Here is a 12,381-nt window from a genome sequence, read left to right as displayed (position 1 = left end):
TAACAATTTATGATAATATTTGAAAATTTTCATCTATTGTCTAACTTAATTAATTTAAGGAGAATTTAAAAAATGAATAAATGAATAAGACAATATTAGAAGATAGGGAAATGAACAATTAAGTTAAAATTATTCAAGGGAAAAGAACTCAAATTTTTTCTATATTTTCTATATACAAAAATTCTTCATAAACGTTTTGTAAAATAGCCTGCTAAGTTTTAGCATATTCAATTTTTATATTTATTGGAGATATATAACAATTGAAATTGATAAATTTATATGTAAGTAGAAAGTTCTAAACATATTTTACTAATTAATTAATCAATATAAGAAAACAACTTGCTAAGTTAAATTAAATAAATAAAAAAGAGAAACATGAAAATTTATAATTGAAAGTAATATATTTATATGTGAGTATATTATAAGAGTAATAAAATTTTATTTTATAATATTTGGTTTCAATTAAAAGATAATATAAAAAATTCAAGAAATAAATGATGTTGATTAAAAATAAGGTTATACTTTGCTGTAAAAAAAAACAATAGATTGTACATAAAAAGTAATATATTTATGTGTCGAGCAGGAGATTTGTCACGTAAAACTGATTCATTAGGAGATATCTAATAAGTTTTTGGGTATTATATAATTAAACATAATATTTAATTATTTCATTTAAAAAATTTACACCACTGCCAATTTGTATAAAGAATAATTAATTGACAATCCAAAGCAAAATCCAAATCAAAGTAGAAATCTCATGAAAACAAAATCAAAGTGAAAATGGGAAATGTAATAATGCTTAGGCAAAAACTTGTGTGAGACGGTCTCACGGATCGTATTTGTGAGACGGATCTCTTATTTGGGTCATCCATGAAAAAGTATTACTTTTTATGCTAAGAGTATTACTTTTTATTGTGAATATGGGTAGGGTTGACCCGTCTCACATATTAAGATCCGTGAGACGGTCTCACATGATACCTACTCTAATGCTTAAACGTAAATTAATAACAGCAGCACGTATTAAACATAAAATGATTGATTTTGTTAGTTTTTTTTTTTTTTCTATTTCTGTAAACAAGAATAATAATATTGATATAGTATTTATTTTCAAAAACACAGTATTAAGTATATAAATGTAACTATTATTTTTTAGTTAAATTTAAATTTAAATTTTACGTCATTTTACCGTAGTTGAAAAAATTTCCTACTTTATTCAAATTGATAAAATATTAAGGAAAAATAAATATATTAAGGAAAAATAAATAAAACATCAAAATAATATATATGTATATATATATATTATTTAAAAATACAAATCGATGATTTTCAGAGTTGAAGTTATTGAAAAATCTCCAATCAAAAAATTTTTTTGGCTTCACTCCCTACCCATAAAATTGTGGTACTATGTCATACAAAATGTGGTACACTTCATGTGGAAATATGATATACTTCATGTGGAAATGTGATATTAAAAAAGTATCTAGGGACTGAACACAAAAAAAGATGGCGGCTGAAGACTGAACCCAAATTTTCCGATGAAAATTTCTCTGATGGCCTTTTCTGTCTGTAATTTTTTAGCCTTCAACTCGAATTCCGTGCTAAGAAACCACCCTCTCGCATGTAATTATGACGCCAAATTCGCAGTTTCCATGTGCTGATTAAGCACCCCTCAACCCCCATTTTCCCCCACTCCCCAAACCCCACCCCTCTTCACACACTACACTCACGAAGTGTCCCGGCCTACTCTGTGGCATTGACTGTATCAAGAAAACAAGAAAGCATGAAGACCCATTTCAAATTTACACACTTTGCGGTTTTTTTCGATGCAGAAATTTGAGGAATTGTGTTGAATAGATAAAAAACTGGTTGCAAACTTAAGTCCCATTGAATAAAGGAGAGATCTTTGGTAGTTGTGCTGGATTTTATTTCCGATTATGAAGGCTAAAGGGGCGGCGGCGGCGCCGGCGGTATTGAACCCGAACCCTGTTGTTTCTTTTGATTACAAGAGGTATAGAACTGGCTACGTGCTGCCTTGTTTTCATCACTCCACGTGTTCATTTTCTTGATTTTTTTGGTATCATTTTTTAGGAATTCTTGAATTGGTGTCTCTGTGATCCGTCGCTCTACATTGTAGACTCTGCTTCGTATTATTCAGACATCTTTAAATAAAATTTCATCTTTCTATTTCCTGATTATATTCGGATTTTCCAATTGTAGTGTGCTTGTTCTCTGGATCAATTACGTTTTGAAAGGAATTTAATATGAGAAAAATTTCTGGTGAAACTGTTTGTTTTTTATGGGTCTTTTACTTCAGATCATACCGACAAAGTGTAAATATTTGTCATTCAGGTTTGAGATTTGAATGTGTGTGTGTGTGTGTGTGTGTGTGTGTGTGTGTGTGTGTGTTTTATCTATATAAGAATGAATTTGCTCTATTTTTTTGAGAACACATAAGAATCTAGATGTGTTAACGCGGGTCGTTATCTTTGTGAAAATTGTGATAGTGATTCTACTATCTTCAGTTTTTCACTTGTTTTTCTGAATTTTTATGCTTGATCCAATGACAATGAGAAATAGACGTGGATATTTATTTTTTAAATAAAGGGAATTGTATGTTACTGGAAAAACAATTCAGCTAATATCTAGATCGGAGCTTTATCTAAAGTCTTGCTTTTACTTGTTTTATGTTTATAAGTAATCAAAGCCTAAAAGAAAGATTAAAGTCTCTGTCGCATAGCAGAAACAATTATTACTGAAGTTCAATTTCCTCACAATTGTACAGGGATGCTTATGGGTTTGCAGTGAGACCTCAACATTTGCAAAGATATCGGGAGTATGCTAATATTTACAAGGTTTTGCCTCCTCTGAGCAAACTTAATATTCTGAAACTTGGTGCCTTTTTAGTTAATTTGAAAAGAAAATAATTTTCGAAGTTGACATGTTTTTTTTTTTGCTCACACTAGTTAATAAAGAATTTTTATTTTTTTTTCGATTTGGCATGGTTTTAGGAAGAGGAGGAGGAGAGATCAGATAGGTGGGAGGATTTCTTGGAAATGCAAGCTGAGTCAGTTCAATTGGGTGGGAATCTCTCCGACAAAGATAATGCCATAAAGTCCAATGTTGAATCAACCAACATAAAGGATGATGATTCTGATAGCAAGAAACCTAATTCCGGTAGCTTTACCGAAGAAAACAAGAAAGTGCAGTCTACTACAGAGACAAAAATTCATTGTATCCAAATATGGACTGAGATCAGACCATCTCTCCGTGCCATCGAGGACATGATGAGCTGTCGCGTGACAGAAAAAATCAATTTGGTGAAAAAAGAACTAGCTTCCGTTGATGGAAAGCAGCTCCCTGCAATCGAAGAAGCCAGGCCTGGAAAAGGAGCATCTGAAGATGATTCTGAGGAAGAGTTTTATGATTTGGAGAGATCAGAGTCAGATCCCGTTCAAGACATCCCTTCATGTGACACTACTCATTCCCCTGCAACGGGTTCTACCGGCAATGAAACTTTTCTCAAATCTCTACCCTCTTGGAAGGAAGAACTACAATGTCTTGTTCAAGGAGGAGTCCCGATGGCGCTTAGGGGAGAGGTGTTGTAAACATTCTTGATTTTCATTTTGCTTTTTCTCTAGAACGTTTTATTCACTCTTTCGCTTCGACTTGCAGTTGTGGCAGGCCTTTGTTGGTGTTAGAAAACGTCGAATTGAGAGATACTATAGCGATTTGCTTGCTTCAGATATCAATGTAGAAAGCCAACATACGGCACCTGAGGACAAGATTCATGAGCCAAATCTAGGGCGTAGAGGTGTGCCTGAAAAATGGAAAGGGCAGATTGAGAAGGTTATTTATTCTGAACTTGTGAAGTTGCGGCACTAGTACTTCTAATGCTTAAAATTTCACTTCCACAAGTAAACCTTGTTTCACTTGACATGCAGGATTTGCCTCGAACTTTTCCTGGACATCCTGCTTTGGATGAGGATGGTAGAAATGCTTTAAGGCGCTTATTGACAGCATATGCTCGGCATAATCCCTCCGTGGGCTACTGCCAGGTATTTATATCAGAAAGATTTTTTCTCATCTTTAACATGTCAGGCTCACAGAGACATGAGTGGCTAGTTTTTAAAGCACTTATCCTGACTGTTTCACTTTTCCTTGTGACGGCCCATATATGCTCTATCCTGTTTGTCTAGTTCCCATTTTTGAAGTATACTCTTTTGTTTCTTCTGTTCTATTTTTTACTAGTGATTTATTAGAGGTGAGTTGGTTCTGGGTATGTTAATGAGGGTGGAGGTTGGGACTTGGTTTTAGGTCAAGGAAAGATGTTTATGTATTTTAGATTCACAAACCTGGCTCTGAATTTGATTAGGGGATTAATGTCTTATTGTAAGTACCACAATTGTATTTCTGAGTGTTTATTTGACTACTTGTGCTATTCTGATCAACTCCACCAGCATTTCATTATGTTTTATACTTGCAAGTTGTCATTTTGTCCATTTGCAAGCATCTCATTATACTTGGGACAAAATCCATGGGATGATTGCTTGATTTTTCTTAACAACTCATTTATTGCCATTGCCAAAGCATTGAAGAGTCTTGTCGGTGTTTTTTCTTTCGAAAAGATTTTTAGGTGGAGGCTATTCATGTTCCCTATGCCACAAGATAAACCCATGTGGGTTTTTTTAAAAAAAAACATTTTGCATATTAAATCTTTGATTCAATTTGCAATTCGAGTTGTGAATCATCTTAAGAATATCTCTTGCTTTGTGGCATTGCTGATGTTTACTTCCAACTTATGCAGGCCATGAATTTCTTCGCTGGCTTGTTATTGCTTTTGATGCCAGAGGAAAATGCATTTTGGTTTGTTTCAATTATGGTTCACTTTTTTTGCTTGGTATTTCTTCTGTTTTTTTTAAGAGGAGCTAACTATGCAAATAATCTTACCTTGAACATCAGCTTTCATTTTGCTATTTGTTGATGTTATGTTTCCATGTCTTTGTCACGGACATGTAGTAAACTATTCAGAATGTAAGAAGTTCCTTGATTTTCAGGACTTTAATGGGACTCCTAGATGACTATTTTGATGGGTATTATTCAGAAGAAATGATCGAGGCTCAGGTACTACTTTTCGGTCTTTGATTAGGAGTTCTTTCTATAGATTTAGATATGAATTTCGAAGATTTCATCTGTTGCATCGCTTTTTGGCAGGTTGACCAACTTGTTCTTGAGGAGTTGGTCCGAGAAAAATTTCCAAAATTGGGTTTGTTTCTATTTAATAATTTGTTGTTCACAGCTATCTGAATCAGATTTTAACATAATCATGTCTTTCTGGTCCTCGTTAACTTTATATCTGCTGCAGTAAACCATCTGGATTACTTGGGAGTGCAGGTGGCATGGGTGGCTGGGCCGTGGTTTCTCTCAATATTTATGAACATGCTTCCATGGGAAAGTGGTCTGGTTCTTTGTCTCAAACATGCAAAGTCGATATAAATAACCTTTTGGCAGTTTAGATGCTACCGACTCTTCATGTTATAATTGGCTGTATCACAAATATATGAACTCCCCTCCCTTTCTCCTTATTAGGTTTAGAGCAATCGATTTTTTTTAGGAAGAAGCTTTATATCTGATGAATTTTATCTTCTTTCAGTTCTTCGGGTCTGGGACGTGCTTTTATTTCAAGGAAATCGTGTAATGCTCTTTCGGACCGCACTTTCTTTAATGGAGTTATATGGTAATGGGTCATGACATTCTTTATTTAATCATTTTGATAAATTTCCAGAATATCTGCCATCTGCATGTGATATCTCTATGTATAGCAGCTGCCTTGGTCTTTTGGTATACTTTCTTTATTCATAAAATAGCTATTAATTGCAACTATTATATATATATAATTTTCTAAAATACATCCTCTTCCTAATTTATTTTATAAGTTATAGTATTTATTCAATAAATCATATGATGTGATGGATATATATAATGTGTGAAACCTAATGTGTGCTCAGTTACTAGTACGTATAAACTAACATGTTAACATTTCTGTGTCTTATGTGTATAAACCTATGCTTACCATTTTGCAGGATCAAACTTACCTTTGTTCAGTTTCGTGCAGGACCTGCATTAGTTACTACCAAGGATGCTGGAGATGCTGTTACTCTTCTTCAGTCATTAGTTGGCTCCACATTTGATAGCAGTCAACTTGTCTTGACGGCTTGCATGGGTTACCATAATGTTAACGAGACAAGATTACAGGACCTGAGAAATAAACATCGACCAGCTGTCAAGGCTGTTTTAGAAGAAAGATCGAAGGTGGTTCGAATTTGGAAGGATTCCCAGGGCCTGGCTTCAAAATTGTACAGTTTCAAACAAGATCATGGTTCAATGATGGTCGGTGCTGGTAAACCAGGACAATCAGATGTACAAATGAACAGTGGCGAGTCTCGCCTGGATGCTTCATCTGATAACGTGAATGGGTTGTATATGAGTTTGAATGGGAACGAGGAGATTGATTCTGTAAAAAATATTCAAGATCAGGTAGATATTCTTTTCAAGTCATATAATGCCATGGTCCCTATCATAACGAGTTTATACACTTTGCTTGACAAGAATTTTTAAAGTCTCCTTTACCTTGACTTATCTGTTGTTGTTCCTGCATCATCTAATAGAAATATTAGGCGTGAATCGGGTATATTCATAGATATTTTTTAGGATGGAAATTTTCATAATCCTATAAGTTGTTTTTGTTTTCAATTGTGTCAACTTGCTTACAAATCAACAAAAACACAATTTGAGAAAGGGTCTTTATACTACATGAAAACGTTAAAACTTGATCCATATTGGTCCTCTCTTTCTCTTTCACAAAAATATTTTTGACGTTAAAAAAAATTGGTTTTCTTTACGTGCAGTACTCTTTACAGATTGCTTGTTATACAGCGTTGATACTTTATTTTAAGTTAGTCACAAATGAACTTATTGAAACCTTTTCAAGTTTTTAAATCTTCTCTACTCAGGTGGTATGGCTTAAGGTTGAATTGTGCAAGCTTCTGGAAGAAAAACAATCCGCTGAACTCAGGTGAACACAAGCTTGTATTTCTATCGAGTTTCATCTACTTCTACTGAAGTCCGAATGTGCGGTACCCTTGTCCCTACATGAGTTAAAGATCAAATCTTAAAATATTTTATAAAGATTTACAATGGACTTCTAGAGGAACTTAGATTAACCAATTTCATAAAGTGAAGACGGAATAGAAAAGTAGTTGTAGTATCCCATTGTGCAATCACGTAGATGGCCTGAGCCCGAGGTGTGACATGAAGGCAGTGTCCTCTCATTGTTTTCGTTCTATTGGGTAATTATTGTATGCTATAGAGGAGATAACATCGCAAGTTATCATATAATTTAGTTATTAATCCATAACACTCCTATAATAATAAAAATCCCATTATATATCATGTTGATGCTTACAAGTTGGCATTCTAACTACCATCCATTTGTTGAATCAATCTGTCTCCATTTTATCATGTATTGATAAAGATTTGACTCTAAATCTTAAGTAGCTTGTATAGATTAATAACTGATAGAGATTTAGAAGCAGATTATATAGAAATAGTAACTGATAGAGGATAGGTTAAAATTCTGGAATGTGAACAGTTTGTTCAAACTTTGTTGAAAAGAACACTTCCTAATTAAATTCCTGAACATATTTGCTTATGGCCAGAATATCATTTTTCCTGTTGACGAGTGATATAATTGCCATGTTGGTAAAAATTTGTGCTAAATGAGTTGCATATCTTACTCTTTAATTTTTACACACTCGTATTTGTTGTACAGAGCCGAAGAACTAGAAACTGCATTGATGGAGATGGTTAAGCAGGACAATCGACGACAACTAAGTGCTAGGGTGTGTGACAATCTCTGTGAACTCATCTCCTGTGCTTGTGTATATATTTGGAAGCATAATCTAGAGGATGCATGACATTGATAACCCTCATCTTCCAAATTTACTTTAGTTGTTTTTTTTTCTTTTGATGGATATTTCTCTCATTCCTCTCGACGTGATTTTATTTCTTTGCTAACTGGTGGATACCTTAATTTCAGTCATATTCCTGAACCACCGATGACATGTGAATGCTGCATATTTGATGACATAGGGTATTTTTATGGTGAAGTTTTGGGAAAGATGCTTCTCTTTTAGAGTATTGACTGTATATTTAGGTTGATAGATGATAGTTTTTTCCCTTAATGATTTATGAATCTAACGAATGTTTTATTCTGTCGTAGAATTTGGCCTGATTTCTAATGCAAATATTTAAGTGGTGGCATCTTTATTTGTTTTCTACCTTATAGCGGTACTTTCGATTGGACTAATCTATTAAGAGGATTGTTTCACTTTTGGCACTTAGGCGAGTGATTGCCTTGGTTCCTGGAAGTAGCATGGTTAATGTGTATTAAAGATGTACAAAATATGGATATGAACTAACAATTTTCAAACTTCTTGTACTCCGTAGTCTCTGGAGTGGATAAGATCAGCAGTCTTTCAAAAATTTAACCAGGGATTTGTTTTGGATTGCGTCTTTACCTTTGAAATTTGCGTTGAATTGTCCAAGCAAATTTATGAGTATCCGATTTTGGCTTTTAACAAATTTAGGTTGAACAATTAGAGCGAGAGCTCTCTGAGCTTCAGCAGGCCTACGATGGTAAGCAGGAACAGGAAAACGCCATGCTTCTGGTAATGATATTGCTATAAAATTCAGTGTAGAAAATGTAACCGATTCTTGATCTTGTAATTGTTCATTTTGTCATGGTGGTTAAATATTTGGATTTTCTACAGATCTTAATGAGAGTAGAACAAGAACAGAAGGTGACCGAGGATGCTCGTAGATTTGCTGAGCAAGATGCTGCTGCCCAGAGATATGCCTCTCAAGTGCTTCAGGTTTTACCTCCTTTGAGATTGCTTGCATAATTGTGTGATATATTGTTCTAAGCACTTATTGTAAAAATATTGGAAACAAAACCTGATGATATTATAAGAAGATAAATCCTTATTACCTCTTATAATTTGTTTTATAATGAATTCTTCCAAATTTTCATTAATACGTTGACTTGTTTCAAAATTAATGCTTGCTTTGCCATAATCTGCTTTACTGTTTTTTTAGCATTACTGTTTTAATTTTAAAGATATTGATATGGCCATGCACAGGAAAAATATGAAGAAGCAACTGCTGCTCTTGCGGAGATGGAACAGAGAGCCGTTATGGCAGAGTCCATGCTTGAGGCAACTTTACAGTACCAGTCTGGGCAAACCAAAACGCAGCCTTCTCCACGGTATCTCACTAGTTTCCTCGATATAATTTTCCGTCAGTTTTAACCATTTGCAACTTCAAAACCGATTTTATTTTGTATCTTTGAGGTATGCATTTCTTGCATCTTTTTTCTGTCCTTCCAAAGTTTTGGTGCCCCTTTTCATTCTCCTCGCACTCTTCCTGTAAATTCCTCACTTTACAAAAGAATTCGGTTTGTCCGATGTGTGTGGTTTTTTCAGATCTACGCAACAAGATTCTTCTGTCATTCGAAGTAATCAAGATCCTTCTCCAGAAATTCAGGCAAGAAAAATAAGCTTACTATCTAGACCATTTGGGCTAGGATGGCGCGACAGGAACAAGGTAAGTCAGTGCTTCCACTTCTCTTTCGATGTTTAATACGATTTATATGTTCCATGGTTTTTTATATTGGTCGATTGTTTGGTGCTCATTACCTATCCGTGCTGCATTCGTAGTCTATTACTACCAGGTTTCATTAGTATTTCGATTATACATGTTCGTGTAACTAAGCTATGCTAGCTTTTAATATACTGAACTTTGACCTAATCACATCTACACTTTTTTTTTGGAGGTTTGAGAAAAATGATATGGCCATCCCTAGAGGATATTAAAAATCTTACAACTTGGTAAATAAACTGTATAGAAGAAAGAAATGCCTGAAAGACGAGGGTTTACGCACAGAGCCTCGAATTTTGGGGGGTGGGGAGCGGGGGGGGGGGGGGGATTTCATTTAGCACATTCCAAAAGTTTTAAATAATTACGTCAACTCTTTTTGAGTTCTTAACCCTACCCTGGCTAAAAGGAAAAAACGCACACACAAAGATTTGAATATTTAGGTCACAGGCAAATTGTAGCGTGTCATTTTAATTATTCAAGGTCACAGGCAAATTGTAGCGTGTCATTTTAATTATTCAAGTCTTTTGATGTATCTATATAAATCACACCTTTATGGGTCATTAATCTAATACAACATCGTAAGTTTCTGTTCCAAGGGTCGGAACCGTGGCAATCTCTGGAATTTTTTGTTGGGATATTCGTATACGAACTATAGAAATAGCTACCAATTCCGACACTGACCACTTCTTGTTAAAAAAAAAAAAAAACGAATACAACAGGCAAAGTCAACGAGTGTTGAGGAATCCAATGATGGAAGAACATCAAACGAGGGACAGAGTTCAAGCACGGAACATGAGAGAACAAATGATCATCCGGTCGAAGAGAAGTGAAAAAACACTTGAATGGTGATACTGCTGTCACAGGGAATACTAGTAAGAACTCTAAACCTTCGTTCTCGTGTCTCTTAAGAGACGTCATTTATCCAAGAAGGTGCTTCAGGAGCCATATGAAGATTCTGGTTCCGTTCGGTTAGCACATAAGAGGACAGATATAGATGGTTACTGTTTGTTTGTTAATTCATTGACAATAATAGGTTGGTAAAGATAGTAAGCAAAAGAGCTGTCTTGTCAAAGTTTAAGCCAAGTTGTAAAGTCTTTGCTATAGCTAAGGTACTCAAATCTGGTGGAATATGATAACAATAGTAATTGTTGAGTGAAAATTATCACATATTTTTGTTAAAAATTGCTTGGTTGGGATGGAATAGTAGTGGTGTTTCTTGAGTTTTGTGTCAGTCTCTCGTATTTCTTGGGCGAATTCTGCTTCATCACTTGAATATCATAAACTTGTAATCCTTCTTCTTCTTCTTGAGTAGCATCGACCGCATAAATTATATCTTTCATTCTTTATAGATAACAATTCAAACATATGCATAATTGTACTAACGGAATGCAAGACTAAGGATCGTTGCCTTAGAAATTCTATGAAAACCCAAGTATTTTTGGTGATGTAATTATTAATTGATCACAGACATGTATATTATTTTTCTAATTTTTTGTATGGTGTTAAATAATAAGAAATTCGGAAATATGAAATATTACATGGTATTAAAAAAAAATTCAAGCCAATAAATACATTAAATTTGAAATCCATTGCAAGATATATAGCAATTCGTAATTGAGGTTTAATATCAATGTAATTGGAAAGAAATATTGCGTACAAAATAGTTTTATCAACAAAGAAGCTAGCAAGTTTCACTGCAATTTAGATATATTATGAATATATATAAGAGAGCAGTTTATATTCAGTCATCCAATCCAAGGTCAAAATTTAAAATTTAAATATACTTGGTGGACATGTTTTTTAATTGTTGACATGGTATTATGTATGAAAAAGCATAATTATAGAATAATTATCTCAAAATTTGAAAGAAGCGTATCGAAATTTTGAAAAGATTATCAACGAATTTTAATAATATTTTCATCTCACCCTTATAAATACCACACATAGGTCATTCGAAATTTACATCATTCAAACACTCCATATTTTGGAAAAGTTGATCTCCAAGTGCTGCTGAATTTTCGAATTTTCGCACTCTGAGTTTTGTCGAGTGGCGAAGCTCTGCTGCAATCGAGATTCAAGAAGGATTCGAAAATCCTAGCCAAGAAGCAATGCCCTTCACGTTTTTAGCATCCATATATGAGGTAAGTGGGCTTGTTTTAAAATATATTGTGTATAAATTCTTTTGTTTTTGAAAGTTTCCATCGAGCACCGTTATTCTGTTTCGATCCTTTCTTGATACGATTATCATACATTCTATGTTTTGGCTTTGTGAGGATTCAACTGGATATGAATGAGACTCCCAAAACACGATAAATACGGCCCTTATATAGTGAGATTGTAACTGTTATACGGTCTCGCCCCCTTAGAGGAGTGAAAATTAGGAACTGATATCAGTAAACCATGTAAAGTAAAAGAATATCAGTGCCTAAGCCATGATATGCTTATGATATGAATTATGTTGTGCATTGTATGTTTTTATTCGAAGTTCATGTGTATTTGTTATGTATATGTTCGAACGGCCCTTATTTACTGCGTGACGACCATATCGCTCATCCCTTACTCTCCCTCCCCAGATAAGTCTGAATATTAGATAGAGGAAGAGGAAGATGACCAGTTTTGGGGCTGGTGATGGATGAATTTGATTCAGATTTATGTTCATTTTAGGTT

The 12,381-nt window shown here is 34.3% G+C and overlaps 1 protein-coding gene across 1 annotated transcript; it reads left to right on the top strand.

Annotated features, from left to right (window-relative positions):
- The first annotated feature begins 1,550 nt into the window (after window positions 1-1,550).
- LOC140806986 (uncharacterized) lies at window positions 1,551-10,873 on the top strand. Its single transcript, XM_073163589.1, has 18 exons — window positions 1,551-2,008; window positions 2,783-2,852; window positions 3,009-3,596; window positions 3,673-3,846; window positions 3,942-4,055; window positions 4,805-4,863; window positions 5,055-5,121; window positions 5,212-5,263; window positions 5,363-5,455; window positions 5,651-5,734; window positions 6,113-6,534; window positions 7,011-7,072; window positions 7,829-7,898; window positions 8,646-8,726; window positions 8,829-8,930; window positions 9,198-9,322; window positions 9,540-9,660; window positions 10,434-10,873. The coding sequence occupies exons 1-18, from the start codon at window positions 1,935-1,937 to the stop codon at window positions 10,542-10,544; spliced, it is 2,469 nt and encodes an 822-aa protein (XP_073019690.1). The 5' UTR covers window positions 1,551-1,934; the 3' UTR covers window positions 10,545-10,873.
- The last annotated feature ends 1,508 nt before the right edge of the window (window positions 10,874-12,381 follow it).

The sequence above is a fragment of the Primulina eburnea genome, chromosome 12 (genome assembly GCF_022965805.1).
Source record: "Primulina eburnea isolate SZY01 chromosome 12, ASM2296580v1, whole genome shotgun sequence".
NCBI classification, from domain to species: Eukaryota; Viridiplantae; Streptophyta; class Magnoliopsida; order Lamiales; family Gesneriaceae; genus Primulina; species Primulina eburnea.
The sequence above is the reverse complement of the archived record's forward strand: the minus strand, read 5'-3'. Positions and strand labels throughout refer to the sequence as shown.

Coding starts and splice junctions, on each gene's coding strand:
- LOC140806986 (XM_073163589.1), top strand. CDS start 1,935: ATGAAGGCTAAAGGGGCGGCGGCGGCGCCGGCGGTATTGAACCCGAAC. Junction 4,864..5,054: donor CCAGAGGAAAATGCATTTTG/GTTTGTTTCAAT, acceptor CTTGATTTTCAG/GACTTTAATGGGACTCCTAG. Junction 5,122..5,211: donor AAGAAATGATCGAGGCTCAG/GTACTACTTTTC, acceptor GCTTTTTGGCAG/GTTGACCAACTTGTTCTTGA.